Source organism: Hyaena hyaena, unplaced genomic scaffold (genome assembly GCF_003009895.1).
Source record: "Hyaena hyaena isolate Hyena2069 unplaced genomic scaffold, ASM300989v1 scaffold_30, whole genome shotgun sequence".
NCBI lineage: Eukaryota > Metazoa > Chordata > Mammalia > Carnivora > Hyaenidae > Hyaena > Hyaena hyaena.
In genome coordinates, this window is record NW_024080662.1 from 2,470,627 (window position 1) to 2,487,645 (window position 17,019).

The 17,019-nt window shown below is 48.7% G+C and overlaps 1 protein-coding gene across 6 annotated transcripts in view; it reads right to left on the minus strand.

Moving 5' to 3' along the window:
- DHX30 (DExH-box helicase 30) overlaps positions 1-14,914 on the minus strand; it is a 29,908-nt gene extending 14,994 nt beyond the window's left edge. The window contains exons 1-6 of one of the 6 annotated variants that reach the window (XM_039228145.1): positions 14,814-14,914; positions 12,634-12,728; positions 11,827-11,933; positions 10,635-10,689; positions 5,264-5,359; positions 4,121-4,149 (exon numbers count right to left, since the gene is read on the minus strand). In XM_039228145.1, coding sequence (XP_039084076.1) covers positions 4,121-4,149; positions 5,264-5,359; positions 10,635-10,689; positions 11,827-11,851 — 205 coding nt within the window. In that variant the 5' untranslated portion in view covers positions 11,852-11,933; positions 12,634-12,728; positions 14,814-14,914. Of the gene's footprint in view, positions 1-164; positions 371-1,953; positions 1,997-4,120; positions 4,150-5,263; positions 5,360-10,634; positions 10,690-11,826; positions 11,934-12,633; positions 12,729-14,813 lie in introns of those variants that run through there. The other 5 variants (XM_039228149.1, XM_039228148.1, XM_039228150.1 and 2 more) reach the window with 5 other exon arrangements.
- Between the last annotated feature and the right edge of the window lie 2,105 nt (positions 14,915-17,019).

Here is a 17,019-nt window from a genome sequence, read left to right on the forward strand (position 1 = left end):
ACACTGAGTTTTACAACAGCAGCGCTGCAGCCCGCCAGCAGCCGGCGGTCTTGGCCCCTAGCGGAGAGGAGCCCCGGCCTGCCAGGCCCGACCCCGGCCCGCGCCCCAAGCTTTGCCAGCCCCGAGAGCCAAGGGCGTCGCAGCCCGACCGCCCCCGCCCTCACCGTTCACCATGCTTCCGTCACCTTCCCCGGGCCCGCTGGGGGCCGCCTCGGCCTCAGAGGCCTCTTTCGTGTGATCGGGGCGGGCGCAGCCTGACGACAGGCCGCGTGAACGTCCCTGTCTCCCGGCAGCGCGGGAACCCGGCGGTCGCAGGCGCGGAGAGACGCCGGCAGCCAGCGCCATGAACCTCCTGGCGGCCGCCATCGCGCTCCCGCCGGCCCCCGCGGGCCCGGAGCCCTGCAGAGATTGGGCGGGAGGGTGGGAGCAGCGGCCCGAACGCCCCCTGGCGGCGGGGAGGACCGGCGGAGGCGTTCCGGGAGCCCGCGCTCCCCGCCCACTCAGCCGGGCCTCCTGCGCCCCCGCTTTGTCACCTGGTGAACAGCCTGGGACCGCAGGCACCCAGCTGAATTCACTCCCGCGGCAAAGCCAAACGCACAGGCTCGCTGTCTGAATCGGGGGGCAGGGAGACAGAAGGTGGCTTTTTGGGAAAATTTCAGCCCTTAGCTCAACGTCCATCCAAGGAAATGAACTCCAAGTTCCCTCTAGGTCCCGCCCACTGCTCACAAATACCTCTCACGTGCCCTGGCAAACTGGCTTGCACTCCATATCCAAGAGTGAGGATAACTGCGAAACCAGGGCACCCCCATCTCATTTAATGGCTTACAAAGTAACCCTGATGGAGAATCCGGATCCAGGACAGGCAACACCTCTTGAACGTTAGGCCAGTTTTAATCCCAGGGCGGGAGTTAAAGGTAAAATAGACCAGACTTGGACAACGTGGCCAAGAACTGAGATGGTCCAGCAGTGTGAGTCTCAAGCTGCTGTTTTTTACTTGTTTGAAAGCCAAATGGGATTTATTTCCAAACTACAATGCCTGGGTTCTAGCCAGGCTCTTTCCCTCTCTGCCTCATATGGCACTGAGGAACAGAAATTTGGCTTGGCTGGAAATGACACAGAATCTGAATGTTGGGGCAGTGACAGCAAGGGGCTTAGAGATTGGCAGTACACCTGGGGATAAGCTAGGAGGGATGGGTTTGCTGTATAATTCTAGATCTGACTCTGATGACTCCTGGAGAGCTTGTTAAAACACTGCTGGGAGCCACCCCCAAGGTTTCTTATTCATTAGGTCTGGAGTTGGGCCCGAGAATCTGCATTTTTAACAAGTTCCCAGATGATAATGAGACTGCAGGTCTGAGACCACACTATGAGAACTGCTGGCCTATGTCAAGAACATGGGATTTAAGTCCTAATACTGGGGCTTAGTCCAAGCTCTGCCACTTGCCAGCTGTGAGCCATGGGCAATTTCATCAACTGGGAAAATGAGGATGTAGTTGCTCTACTCATTTGGTATGGTTGTGGTCAGGATATAACGGGAATGTCTGGAAGGTGGCTCTGCACAGTGCTCTAGAGAAGCCCCTCCACTGAGTTCTGAGACAAGAGAGGACAGGTCCCTTAAAGACAGACCTGGGGCAGGGTGGGGCAGCTTCAACTCCGGTTCCTCCCTACCCTCCTCAGTGGGCTTCTAGCAGGAAAGGGGCAAATGGGAAGGTGGCCTTGGCAGCAGTGGTCTGATCTCACAAGGGGACACCACCATCTGTATCAAACACCTCTCTCCAGATCATCCACACTGGAGTGGCAAGACCCTTGGGGCAGAATACAATTCTACAATGGCTTTGAATTTGGCCAAGTGGCACTCTAATTTCCCAAAAGCCAAGGCATCCACCCAGCTTCAGGGTAGTTTTCAAGGACTATTATCAGCCCAAATTCCCTCAAAAGAATCCAGAAGCTTACCAAGACTGGTCATGGCATTAGGGGCTGAGGCCAAATTTTGAAAACTGTGGTATCTGAAAGCTGAAGGAAACAAAAGTCTAGACAGAAAGACATCGCCCCCCTCCCACACACCCACACAACCCGAAAGCAGGGCCTGGGCCCATCATGGCGCTTCAGCAGGCCCTCTGACAGCCCCTTAGGCTAAGGTCAGAATGCTATGATTTCTTGGATCTGTTTCCAAAGGGGCCAAAGTGGAGGGACAGACACAGATCAAGACTGCCCATGAGTGGTTACCTGTTCACCAGGGTGATAAGTACATGGGCGTGAGGACTTACCATACTATTTTATCTATTTTAGAAAACATATTTCAACAGATGTTTGAAATTTTATGTTTCAAAAAAAGCAGGTGATGCCAACCAACTAGTTGGTTCTCGGGGAGCTCCTTGTCCCCCGTTCCTATTTCACTTACTGCATCTGGGCTCTAATAGCTGATTATCACCTAGAGCAAATATTTCACTTCCACAAGCCTCACTGCCTTTTGCATAATGAGGGTAATTCTTACACTAGCTCTTGAAAACCTTCTGGTTTTGTGATCTTCTCCCGTTTGATCTAAAGTAAGGGTTGCCAAACTATAGCCTGCAGACCAAATCCACCCACTGCCTGTTTTTATAAATAAAGTTTTATTGGAACATAGGCATGCTCGTTTATTGATGTATTATCTATCACTGTTTTTACACTATAATGGCAGAGTTAAGGAGCTGCAAGAGAAACCATATGACCAGCAAAGCCTAGAATATGTAGTTTCCAACCCTTAAAGTTTGCCGACTCCTGCCTTACAGAATCTTGAAGTTAGAAGGGCTCAGGTATGCCCTCTTCCTTTCCACCAAAATTAAAGACTTCTCCTCCACTCTCCGTTCTTTGGGGAGAGAAAGCTGACTCCTTTGCCTGTGAAAAGGAAGAAACTTTTGAAAAAAGACGTTTCACTGGCTCAGGATCTCTCTGTTCATTTCTGAATCAAGCATGACATCTGGTACTAAATATGTTAAACAACAACATCTGGAAGTGTGGAATTAAAGTGTAAAGGATCTGCTGAATATACAGGAGGATGTTTTAGGACCCTAAACTTCAGAGGCCCCAGGAAAAAGCTGTAAGAGGAAGCCCAAGATAGTCCAGACTTTGGGCAGACAGGAGAACTTCTGGGGAGAAAGTGAGAGGGACCATCTCAGCCAACATTCTGTCAATGTACTCAACCACAGATTTTGTGGATGGTCAAAATGGCAAGAAATGGTCCCCTTGGCTGGCAACAAGAAAGGTTAAGGGAGCTATGGGAGCCAGGTGGCCACACTGACCACACTACCCATCCTCATGGCTTTTATATCCACATATATAAAGCCACAGCAGGATCCCTTAAAGTTAACCATCGCACCAAGAAGAGGGGACACATTTGTATGAGGGAATGGACAGGAAGGACTAGACCTGTGGCCCCAGGATGCTGCCAGAAGGCATGTTATCCCTTTTTACTTTCCAGTGCTCTACATCTCAGACCGGGTAGGTGGGAAAGACTCGCAGAAGAGGCTCCTAACTTCTTCCCTCTTGACCAAAGAGGCCTTGGTAAGAGGTTGGCAGCAGAGTGCAGGCAGACCAGGAAAGGAGTTGATAGCTTTTTCCAATTCCAAATCTGACCCTGATGGGCACTAAAACCTATTCAAGTGGCCACCATTTTCTGAGTACTGTTTTCCTATCTGAACACCAGAGAGACCATTTCTGTCACACACGTCCTTCTTAAAGGCCGATGCCCTAGTGAGGCCTCCAGGTAATCGGAAAGCATGACAGAAAGGTCCAACAGTCAGGGGTGGATTAAGAGGTCTGTTGCTTCTGGGATGAAAAAATGGAGGCAAGAACCTTTTTTAGAAAGAAAGAGAGAAAAGGGAGGGAAAGATGCATACACCCACAGATGCCTTCTGGAGGTGCAGCTGTGAAGAGACAATCAGACTCAGGAGGGTCTGTGCTCCTCCAGGGAAGACAGTGCGGGGACTGTCCCCCACCAGGAGCAGGTGCCTCCCCGAAGCGCAGCAGCCTTCTCTGCATGTGCTCAAGGAGACACTGCCTAGTCGTGCTACCTGGTTCATCCCACCTAACCATCTTTAAGCTTAGCCAAAGCACATCTGACACTCTCAGAGCCACTCACCTGCCATGTTGGAAATGTTAACGTTCAGCCTTTTCGAGTTACAGGGCATTTTAAGAAAGAAAAAAAAAAGGGCAATCAACTCTTGTTTTGGTAACGGTAGGGGGGTGGCATATCTCTAATACCTAAGTCAAATGGTCAGAGGGGCTGGAAGTATTTATTTCTAGGCTGCTGTGTGGAGTTAGGGCCACTGCAGCAGGAGGGCATCCCATGTGTACACCGCATGGGAACAGGGCAGCAGCGTATGCTGTGCAAACAGAGGTGCTCTGTGCTCCCCGACCCTTCCTGAGCTCCTGACCTTCAAAGCACTTTACAGACGGGACCTAAAGTGAACACGCTGTCTCCACATGAGGCAAAGACTCTGTGACCTTAGTGTTCTTCCACTAGGCAGCTGGGGTAGGGGTGTGAACAGGCAGCCAATGGGGCAGAGAGGGGCAGCTATCTGGACAAGCAAGAAGCCACCAGAAGCATTGGTCTTAGTAGACCTGAAAGAAATCTAGTTTTAAGGGAAGAGAAGAGACACTCACAGGCAGAGATGCTTCCCTGGGTCCTATTTCTGGCCCCATCCCTGGGTTCCCGTGGACCCTGAGGTGAGTTATCACCTTTCTGGGTACTCTGACATTCTCCCCAATCAAAAGAAGGGCCCACGCTACCAAACGGACTGAGAAACAGATTTTAATGTCAGTAAAGTGCTTTGAGGAATGAGGGGTGATAAGGAGGGGATCTTCCAGGCATCCCCAAAGCCCCCGAGATGGAGGACACTGGGCCTGGCTAGGGCTTTCTGTTCTGGCCCTGCTACAAGCACCCTGCCCTTTCCGAACCACCTTAGCCAGGGGCTGCCTAGAAGATCCAAGCCCTGCAGATTCTCTACACGAGTGCTAAACACCCAGACTGAGCCCAGGCTTTGTATCTGGTCAAACAAGGAGCCCCAATGAGACCATAGGGTCTAAGCCACGTAGCCAAGGATCATGAAATAACCCAGACCTTTCCAAATGATCTCTCCTTAAGGGTTCCAACAGCTCCACTAGCCCCATTCCTCACTTGGTCTCCAGAGGACCATGACCTTGGTACCTGGGTGCCTGCTCCCGCCCTCCTCCCCGCAGACCCTGGACCAAGTTGATGCTGGAGGCAAGGCTCCTCCCTTACCTCGAGAGATGGTCCCTCCAGGGGCAGGGTTGACACACATGGGTGGAAGGCGGGGTGGGGGAAGTTTGCACTGACGCTGCCTGTGCTGGGCCCGATCTGGGGAAAGAGAGAGGGCATCAGGGTGACAGGTTCTCACCCCTCACAGTTACAGATCCCTGGACTGACTCACCCCAGAGCATCTGTGAGGAGCTCTGGGCAGCAGGGTTGCTGGGCGGTTTGTGGAGCCAGTCACAGGTCCTGAGAAACAGTGCCACCAATTCCACACAGAAAGAAAGCAATTGTTTTATATGGATGTGATACATGATAGCTTTGTAGAGATCCCTTCCTGACTCTCAAAAGAGCCCTCAAACTCTCCCTGTTTGCTGAGCCACCTTATGTGAGTTGAACACCCATCTCACATCCTTCTTTATCATCTTGGGTTGTAAGGATGAGACAGGAAAACAATTAAAAACTGAAAACTTAGGTACCATGTAAATCCCCTTATCTGTCATCCACTTACGGTAGCTCTCCCTGTTATCTGCTGTGGGTTCCCAGACGGCCACATTAGCTACCAGATCTCAAATGATTCTTTCCCTCTAAGAAATGGGTAAGAGAAGGAACAACTGACTGCTGGGGTCCTCCCTGAAAGCCAAGACCAGACCCACACGTACCAATCTCCTCCCTCTTTCTAGAAGTTAATAACATGCCACTCCAAATACTTTCATTTATTTGGAAACTAAATACTACTTGTAGGTCAGTGACCTACAAAGCACATTTTTAAGTTCCCAAACTTTGATGTACATGAACATCACTGTCCCATGGGAAGGTGGGAATGTGTAGGTAAGTAAGGCTGCATGTGTTTAACGTCACCTACATGGGGACAATGCCAGAGGATCACTGGGTCTGGAGGAAAGGGTACATGAATCCTCTGCTCTCTTTGTCTCACTGGTTTCAATATACTAAATGCGGTGAGAGAGGAGCAGAGAGAGACAGCCACACACACTACATGCTTGAGCAAGTCTGTTCTGTACCATGATACCCATTTCCATAATGCAAATTGGCTCGTATACAGTTGGTACATAGGGGAATGATAACAGTAAAATATGAGAACCCTTGATTTAAATATTGAGTTTTCTAAGGCATGGGGACTGAAAGAGCAGAGGTAGGATTATAATTTTCATCAGGAAAACAAAAGACCCTTTCAACTATATTTTTTCAAAAATTAAAATGGAGTGCCTATAGGGAATCGAGGTGATAGATAGATGGGTATTCACTATACAATGACTTCAATGTTTCAGTAATTCTGAAAATTTCCACACTACTGGAGAAGCAAGTACCTGCACTGAGGTCTCCCTCCCCCACACTGCCAGCTGCACACACTCCTAGTGGCAGCCCCACGGGCTCAGAGCTCCATTGCCACCTGTGCAGGCTCAGCACCTGCCAGCTCTGTGCCCGTGAGAACGCGCTTTGCACATTTTTAGCATTGCATTGAGCTGCCTGCTTCGGCCGTCCAAAGCATCTTCCCAGGTGCCAGGGGACTGCTGTTGTCACGCTCCGGCCATAAACTTGCAGCTGTACTGCCTCAACTCTGTTTTTCCCACAAGCCCTCTTATAGTCTCAGAGGTGCATGATTTTGCAGAAAACACATACAGGGTTAGAGCAGAAATGCCTGGAGGGTCTTCTGGAACAAAGTGCCTAGGATCAAGGTTTATCTTGAAACTAAGGTGGGAAATGACCAGCTCAACCTCTCCAGTCCTGTTTGAGAAGGGTTCTCATTCATATCCAGGGTGGCTGGATTGAAAAAAAAAAAAAAAGAATAAATGATTTGATGACTATTTGTTGTTTCATTAAGCATTTTCAGTAATGGGGCAGGGGTGTTATAATCCCACAACAACATCACTGAGCCCTCTTCTGACCATGGAGCTGGAGGAAAATTGCACATTCTTGCTATTCATCTAGTGTTTTTCAAAGGTTTGTGCTGCCTGCAAAGGACTCAGCTTGCTCTTTGTGGCCTGATTCTGATGGCATTAGTGCTGAGAGACAAGAAACTTCTTGTGTTAAGATGTTGGCAAAGGCAGTGACAGACCACTTACCAGGCAAACAAGTGCACTAGTTGGGAGGCATTGGCAGCTCTGTTGAATTACATAAGAGGAAAGATGGTACTCTTAGACCCAGGGGGTTACTGTTCATAGTGCTGCAGGGAACTGCTATGGCTAACTGCCTTTGTATCCATCAAATGACCCATCCCATTGAGACTGTAAGCCCCCGAGTACAAGAAAACATCTTTGATGTATCTCGTACATAGGTGTTCAATCATGCAGCCACACAGCACACCGCATGCTGAGGCCAGCTTGTCACTCTCCAGCAAAACACTGGCTACAGGGGTGCCTGGGTGGCTCAGTCGGTTAAGCATCCGACTTGGGCTCAGGTCATGATCTCGCTGTTTGTGATTTTGAGCCCCACATCAGGCTCTGTGCTGACAGCTCAGAGTCTGGAGCCTGCTTCGGATTCTGTATCTTCTCTCTTTGCCCCCCTCCTCCCTCTCTCTCAAAAACAAACATAGAAAAAATAATTAAAAAACAAAACAAAAAAAACTCCGGCCACAGGGCTGCACCTCAAATAGATCAATCTATTCACATGTATCAAGGGCCTGCCAACTCAAGATTGAGGGCTGGAGACAGATCACAGCCAAATGCTTTTCCTACATTATCCCTAATCTTCATTATACTTCTGAAGATAGGGGCTGAGAAACAGGATCAGGGAGTTTACACCTTGCCACTGTGAGTAGGGGCCAGATTCGAACCCCAGCCAGTCTGACTCCAGCTTTCCACCATATGATGTTTCCTTTCAAGATGCATGACACCTTAGGGAGCTCATAACCTCACCATGGAGAGCAAAGAAACATAAAAACTCCATGAGATATAAAGAATAGTCCTACACAACAAGAAAAATGTCACAAGGCCACACATAACCAGTTGTCAAGGTTATGGTGCAAACCCCAAGTGATACCAGCCTTCAGAAGACAGGAAAGGGCAGTTAGCCTTATAGTCAAAAAAGAAAAGGTACGTTTGCCTGAAGGAAAATATTCAAGGCAATAAACTCTTTCTGATTAATGGTTTTCCCTGAGACCTTCAAGCATAAAATGGTTGTTAAGAATATAACACTTACCTGTGTGGAAAGCAAGGCCCCAAACCAGGCTATGTCTACTATGTCCTGAAGCTACTTAATACCACAGCTTGTGAACTTACCAGGTGTCAGGCCCTCTTCTAAGCTCTTTACACGTATTAACTCATCTGATCCTTAGAACAACCCTATGAGGCAGGTACTATGATCTGGCCCACTTATATCATGAGGAAACAGAGGCACAGAGGCCCAAACACCTGCCTCCAGCCTTGGCCAGAAGTGTGACGTGAACCAGGCATCTGGTTCCAGAACTTTTGCTCAGTGAGGCTATGCTGGCTCCCATGAAACTGAATGCTAACCATGTCACCCCTGATGAAAAGCCTCTTGAACAAACCAATTCCCAGCCTAGAAAAAAAAATCACAAATGCTATAAAGGAATTTTGCCCCCAAACTCTCTCACCTGGTACCAACTCCCTATCATGGGTGAGTTAAGTAACACAGGAAAAAGGAGGATTATGATTTTACGGGGCTCTCTGCCTCTTTACAAAATCAGTGCTGTTCATTCAGACACTCCCACCATGAGAGAACTTATTTTCATCCAACTTTCACAAGTGGGTGGACAACGAAGCCTACTGATTAACCAGTAAACACAAGGCAGTTAAGTGTACTTAATTTTCAGCTCAAAATGTGCCATCCACACTAATCTCAAACCCAATGTTTCCCTTTTCAGGTGGTTAGCCAGTGAAACCAAGATGATAGAGATGGATTTTTTCCATGCAATATGAAAACAGACAAGGTGGCTAAAAACAAACAAGGAGGCAGGAAGAGGCTGCTCTGAGCTGCGGTACATTCAGCCCTCCTTCCGACCCCGTTCAACAGGCAGCACTTGGTCAAGGTTTTCCAGGCCTCTGGGAACATAAGTGGAAGAGGAGACACAATGGGGGGGACTTTTTTTTTTTTTTTTTTTTTTTATTTCTAGGAGAGAGAAAGAGAGACAGCGTGAGCAGGAGAGGGTCAGAGAGAGAGGGAGTCACAGACTCTGAAACAGGCTCCAGGCTCTGAGCCGGCAGTCAGCACAGAGCCCGACGTGGGGCTCGTACCCACGAACCGCGAGATCAGGACCTAAGCGAAAGTCGGACGCTTAACCGACTAAGCCACCCAGGAGCCCCTGGGGGGGACCTTTTTAATCAGCAGTATGGAAAGCCTGTACGGTGTTCAATGATTCGTAAAACATGCTCAGACAGGTGCGTCGTGGTCGGCTTCAAGAGAAATGACAGGACTTTTACTCACTGTTCCCTTAAAGGAGAAAATTTATGCTCCTAAGATATGCAAAGCTCCCTGGGGTGCGGTCTGTGACGGCTTCACCAGCTACAGCACTTCCAGTAAGCAGGAATGAATGCTACCTTATGGCCCATCCATGGCTCAATCCTGCCACTGCTTACGCAACCTTCTTACCCCATCTGCTGGAGAGCACTGATTCCAAAACTTGCTGCTTCTATGACCACTAATATAAAAATGACTCAATCCGCTTCCACCAGCGTTTACTGGTGCCTACTCTGTGCACAATGCTGTGCCAGGTGCAGCGGACAATGAAGGAGCCCAACAGGCCCTGGCTGCAGAGAGCTTCTAACCTAGGGATGCAAAGATTAATTCAGAATAGACTAAGCACAAGAAAGTACAGATCTGGGGGTGCCTGGGTGGTTCAGTTGGTTAAGCGTCCGACTTCGGCTCGGGTCATGATCTCACAGTTTGTGGATTCGAGCCCCGCGTCGGGCTCTGTGCTGACAGCCTGGAGCCTGCTTCAGATTCTATGTCTCTCTCTCTCTCTGACCCTCCCCTGCTCATGCTCTCTCTCTCTCTCAGAAATAAATAAAAAACATTAAAAAAAATTTTTGTAAAGAAAGTACAGATCTGGTGCTGAGGAAAATAAGACAGAGGAGAGGTTGCATTTGATTGACAGAATCAAGAATGGTTCATGGAGGAAATGGTGTAAAACACTGGCTTAGAAAAAGACATGGGATTTCAAGAAGCAGTGAGTATGTTGAGCGGATATTCGGGAGGAGGGACAGGAAATGAACACAGGGACTCCAACAAGGACTCAGACACGGGTTATAAGCACCGTGCAAGAGGAAGGTGGAGAAAGGACTTTGGAAAGTCATACAAAAAAGGGGTCTAAGGACAATACAGCAGTGAGGGATCTTCGCAGCCCTCACAGCTATCCATCACAGGGAGGAAGCACATGAGGTCACAAGCACAGCTACATTCTTACCTTTTCTGAATGAGTCCAGGCTGAACATTTCTGGCCAGGAGGGAAAGCTGGAATCCTAAGAAGGAGGGCCGAGAGACAATGGTTACTATTCTTGGTCCAAGATCCCACAGAGAAGACTTCAATAATACAGACAGCACTTTCTAGAAGGTGAGAAAAATGAAGCTCTTCACTGATGAGTCCCAACTGCTGCTCCCACTCTTAAGGATGGAAGGGCCATCTCCACTCTAGAGTAATTACATGTCTTTGTTTCTTACTCATTGAGAGCTTTCTTCATTGCTCTGTCCTAAACTCCCTGAACCCTGCTAAACAGAACGAGAGGCATTTTATCCTGAGAGACATATTTCCACCTCATCACAATACTTGCAACTTTCCTGGGACTTCTGGGAAGAAAGGAAATTCTACATGAACCCCTTTCTTCATGTGGCATCAGCAAATGGGACTAACAACTGCCTTAAGGACAAACTGGTTTACTGGGTTCTCACAAAACCCAGTCAAGCCCCTAGGGGTGGGACCGGACAGCAGTATCAAAGAGTAACTGTACCATGATTCAAGATAAAAAGCTTTTCATGGTGGAGTCTATGAAATAACAAATACTAAGTTAACATTCAACTGTTGGGCAAAGTTTTTGGTGCATTTTGCTCATTTAACTAAGGAGTACCCCTAGAGACTTAAGTCATACACACACACAAATAAATAACACCTCCGATTTACTGGTTTTGTTTTAAAAAAAAAAAAAAACTCAAACTCACTTTTAGGTGTTTTTAATGATGTAGTACTCCAGGATTGGTGGATAACCTTATGTGGCCTTGATTTAAAAATATCTACACAGGATGCCCGGGTGGCTCAGTCAGTTAAGCATCTGACTTTGGCTCAGGGCATGATCCCACAGTTCGTGGGTTCAAGCCCTGCATTGAGCTCTGTGCTGACAGCTGGGAGCATGGAGCCTGCTTCAGATTCTGTGTCTCCCACTCTCTCTGCCCCTCCCCTGCTTGTGCTCTGTCTCTTTCTCTCTCTCAAAAATGAATAAACATTAAAAAAATTTTTTTTTAAAAACCAAAAGCATCCACACAATGTTTCAGTAAATCAAGATAATGTCCAATATTACAAGGAATCTAATGGGGCCTATGCTCCTGCTCCTGACTGCTTTCCCATCTCATTCTCAGATCGTGGAGGATAGGGGTGGAGGGCTGACCTGGGGCCGAAGCTTTCAGGTCCATAGCAGGTCTGCCCTGATGGCCTCCTCTCCCCCAGGGATGCCGGAAATTTCAGCCGATAGGATATGGTAGCTCAGAGAGGAAACTTCAATACAATATCAACAAGGATACAATTCATTTTAAAAAGTTACATTCTATAGACTCCTTCTACCCAAATTAAAAGAAAAAGGGTGTAATTTGAGATTCTAATCTTAAAGAAAACCTAAGTACCATAAAATCTAAAACATCTAAATGATTATTATTTGAGACAATACTTTCTTGTGAAGAAAGAATAAATCAATTTGCCTGCACTTGATCTTAGCCAAAAGGCCGAGAAGCGATAATAAACCAATTTGCCTGTAAAGAGACTCTGAGTTTTGCTTTTAAAAAGTCCCTGACCCTCTCCAAGTCTCATATAACACTAGCTTTACCTGTATTGGTCTAAAAAATATGTATGATATTCAAGATAGGATGTTTCAGAGATATTTTACTGAGCTCTAGAACATTTCAGAGAGATTGGGAAAAAAAAGCTGTGTTGCTTGAAATATAATTATATTGGAAACTTTTATGATTCAGAGTTTCTCTTAAATAATTCAGAGATAAGTAAAATAATGTTATGTCAAGATTTCTTGCATAATGAAACACAGGTAGAGTCACTGTGGGATGATTCAAGGACAGAGATTCCATAATGACTAACTAATGTCTTCTAAGACAGTCACAAGTGGATTTAATGCATGCCTTTGCTTTACAGTGTGGCTGAGCATGAGACCCACCACTGCTATGCGTGCATGGCTAAATCAACTTACCTTACAAGAGCAGTGACAGTCTCAGATTTTGTAGGCTTTTGAACTGGAGCTGAATTCTCTCCTTGCTATTCCTCATCACGAGGCTGGGCCTCCTCCTAGGAGGAGGACAAGGACAAGGTTGGGTCACTAGAGTGATGGGACCCACAGGGAAAATATAGTTGCTGCAGACCAATGAAATTCATTACTAACTCTAACAACACGGACACATTTTGTTAATAGCATGAAACACACACTGGACACACTGGCCTCACTTCAGGACCTGCCATGACCCACTCACGACCCATCAAATCATGAGCTGCCCTACATCAGCACCTGTAAAGACACCAAGAGAGAGATGTCATGGTAAAGAGGGGTTTGTAGTCCTGAAAGCATTTTCTCTAAGCCCAGAGCAAAACCTGCTTCCGTTTTTAAAAATATTTTTAATGTTTATTTCTTCTTTGAGAGAGCGAGCGAGAGCATCAGCAGAGGAGGGGCAGAGACAGGGAGACACAGAATCTGAATCAGGCTCCAGGTTCCGAGCTGTCAGCACAGAGCCCAACATGGTGGTCGGACTCACAAACCAAGAGATCATGACCTGATCCGAAGTTGGGTGTTTAAACAACTGAGCCACTCAGGTGCCCCAAACTGTTTCAGTTTTGAGTTCTAATTCCATAATGACTCTAATACAACCCTATCTAAGGTACATAAAGCTCTTCCAGATGAAGAAAATAACAACTAAACGTTGAATACCTTTTAGAGTCCACAAAGTACTTCCATAGACTTTATAGCACTTAATCTATGCAACTACCCAGGGAGGCAGAAATGATCATTCCCAGAGAAGGAAACAGAGGCAGATTTTACCAGAGAAAGTTATACAACTTGCCCAAATCCCCCCATAGCTGTCTCAGGGCAAAATGAAAATCTGCAGTTAAGTACTGGACTCCAAAGCTTCACATGCTTAATACTAGACTATTTTTCTTATTTCTATGATATTATGTTGTTGCCTAGATGTCCCATGGTTCATTCTTGAAATAATATTTTATAGTGACATAAAGTTTGAAAGCGGCAAAAAGGGTCCAACTGATAAACTTTGGACCATGGCTACATAAGTTGGGAGAATAAACATCTTTTGGAGGTAAAAGGACAACCTAACACATAAAAAAAATGCAGAGAAGTATGTATTTTCCGCATCTTAAACAGCTACACAAATAAAGAGCACTATCATAAACTCTATCAGGAAAAGGGGCCTCCCTCCTGGAAACTCCAAGATTTAAGTGTAAATTGTAAGATGTAGTCAAGACCCACAATGACAGTGGTTTTATTGCCTTCAAAGAAACACCAAGGGAAACCATCAGACAATGTCTCCTTTCCCCGTGGCCAGAAAGTTGCAATCAAAAACAGTTTGAGAGTCTGCACCTGGCCATCTGCAGTCCACCTGCCACAGTGTATGGCAAGCCCCTGTGGATTGGGGTTGCAACGTGGGACAATCTCTGCCTTGCAACATCACAATTAAGATGACCAATGTTGCTACACGAGGACTAGCTACACAGCATGCTGACGCCATACTCCGGGCTTGGGGGTTCTGAGGACCCCTGGGACTCCAGTTCAGTGCAAACAAAGGACCCAACATGCATTAGGTCTTCCCCTGCGAAATGGGGCAAGTCACCACCAGCAAACAAAGAACACCTCACCCCTTGGCCTCCCCCAGTGACAAGGTCGGTGCAAAAAGGGGCAAACCAGGGGGGGCAGAATGCACCAGGCCTCCCTTTGGACGAACAGTCCGGGTGGCACGGGGGACAGACAAAGGTCCCGGGGCACTTCGGGGGCTTCCTCCAGGCCCTGCCTCGGAGAACGGAGCATCCCCTGAGGCGGAGGCGTCGTTGCGCCAATGAAGCGGCCTCTCCCGCGGTCCCCGCGGAGCCCCTGGCTACCAGGCCCGCCCCAGCGGACCGGCCTGGCCCCCGCCCCCGCCCAGGCTCCATGGCAACGGCAGGCCGAGGCCTGGCTGCCCACGGCTCGGCCGGGCCGGCTTCGCGGGCAGGCCTAGGATGCCCGGCCTGCTTCTCGGGCCCGCCCGCTTCTCCGCCCCACTCTCCGCCAAGCCGGCGATCGGACCCGGGCCCCTCCTCGCGCCGACCACCCCCGGCCGCGGCAAGCTCCTCAAGGGGACACGAAAGGGGAGAATAAAAAGCCCAATTCACCTGTTGTTACAGATGTGAAACAAGCCTCGGTGCACCGCGCATGAGCCGCGGGCCCCCCAACCACGGCCGGACTACAACTCCCACCAGCGGCGGCGCGGCCCCTTCCGGGTCCCGTGACGGAAGTCCCGCCGGCCGCCCCGGCGCTCCCCGCCCCGCCTCCCGCGCCAACCTGGCTTCGGAGCGGGTCTCCAGAGGGTCCCCCAGCAGGGGCTAGCAGAGGCGGCCCAGGGCTCACGCCGCCCGGCGGCCAACCCGCGGCGAGACCCGGCACCGAGCCCAATGGGGGGCGGCCGCGGAGGGCGCAGGCGGGACTTCCGGTAGAGCCGCCGAGGGGGTGGGCACGCGAGTAGCTGTGGGGCAGCTGAGGGAGCAGCTCTGCGCGGCCGGGGCCCCACACGGCGCCCCTCTCGCCGAGTCTCAGCCCCCTGCAGTGTGGGAGAGCCAGAGGGCTCTCGCGTCCTCTGCGCGCCCTCCCCACGGCCCACGGCCCCCGGCCGGCCAGGGCTGAGCCGGGAGCGAAATCCAGCTCGGGCTCCGGACCTCCACCCGCCTTTCCCGCCACAGCTCGTTGCCATGCCTCTTCTCCTCTCCATCTCCCCACCGATCTTCTGTTTCTTTAGGGAGGTGAGAATTTCTGCCTCACAACATTGTTAGGAGGAGACCAGCGCGATGGCACGTTGTAAACTGTATGACGCTGGGGAAACGACAAGGTGGCCCTTGCTGGTCCGAGTGCCGACGGGTCTGGAGGTCTCGCTCCCTCCCTGGCCTCTCCGATGTGAGCAAGGGCATTGTCCCGGACGTATGCTGCGGTCCTCTAAATGAGGCTTCCGTGGGAGTTCAGTGGACTCCAGCTAAAAAAGGAGAGAACTCAGTTGGGGTAGCTCTGAGGCTGGGTCAAGACTTCACGGCCGGAAAGACCTAGAAAATGTTTTTAAGACTTGGCCTTTCAGGATAAATGAAGAATTAGTGCCATATAGCCCGTCATTTGTATCTGAAAAATTAAATTTAACAAGTATTATTTTCTTTCTCTACATTGGACAGTAGGGTAGGGGGGTGGAGCATCATGCATTCATGCAAATACTTCCACCTTTTCTTAGCAGGGCCCGGTGCTGTGCTGTGCTCTGTGGGAAATGAGCCCTGTGCAGATATTTGAGCGAAGTGCATAGCAATTGTTATAAGCAGGTTTGAAGATACAAGGACCTGTCCTCACCGGGCTTAGGGCCTGATAAGATGAAAACATCGTGTGAGGCAAAGAGCAATAAATGCTGGAGAGAAGATATAAAGTGTTAAAGGGGTTAAGGAAAGAAAATACTTACTCAGTGCCAAAATCAAGGAGAGGTACTGAGGGATTCAGTTATGCTCAGCAGCAAAAAGGGCAAGGAAGAAAGGAATGACAAGGTGATTGCAGAGCACCAAGCTGGTCCCTGGCCACAGGTGTGTGGGGACGTGATGGAGATCCGTGCCCAGAGACTGGAAGAATTATACACTGTTAACATAATTAAGGGAAAGGGAAGTTGTAGATGATGCATACAGATTATGTTTGAAATACAGTTGTGAGCGTACCTGGGTGGCTTAGTCGCTTAAGCAGCCACTCTTGGATTTTGGCTCAGGTCATGATCTCTCAGTTTATGAGCTGGAGCTCATGTTGGGCTTTGTGCTGTCAGCAGGAAGCCTACTTGGGATTCTCTCTCTCCCTCTGCCCCTCCCCTGCTCACGCTCTCTCCGCTCTCTCCATCAAAATAAACATTAAAAAGAAAGAAAGAAACTCTGTTGTTAATGTTAAGTATGAAGACGAAGATGTGGTCCTTGTAAAAGACATTCTGATAGAAGGAGAAAGGCATATAAGCAAGTCTTAAAACCTAGGTGAAGCACTGCCAAAGAGGCACACGCAGAGCATTCCAAGTAGTTTTCCTTCTTGCAGATTTTCTGTTTTTAGTTTTCTTTCTAAAGGTCCTTTCCTTTTTCTTGAGCCTTGAGCTATTATTAATGAATGGTGAAGTTGATAAAGTGACCTACTTTATAATAAGGTGAGTGCCAGTTAGTGTCTTTTTTCTTCTCTCCTACATATTTCATCTCTTGTTTGCTGCTCATTTCCTTATCACTACCCTATTTTCCTGGGTCCAGTCCCTAGACCTCATCCTTGACTAACATCTCTATCTAGAAACCGCTCCACTTCAGACTGTTTAAGGCCTTACTGTAAATTTCT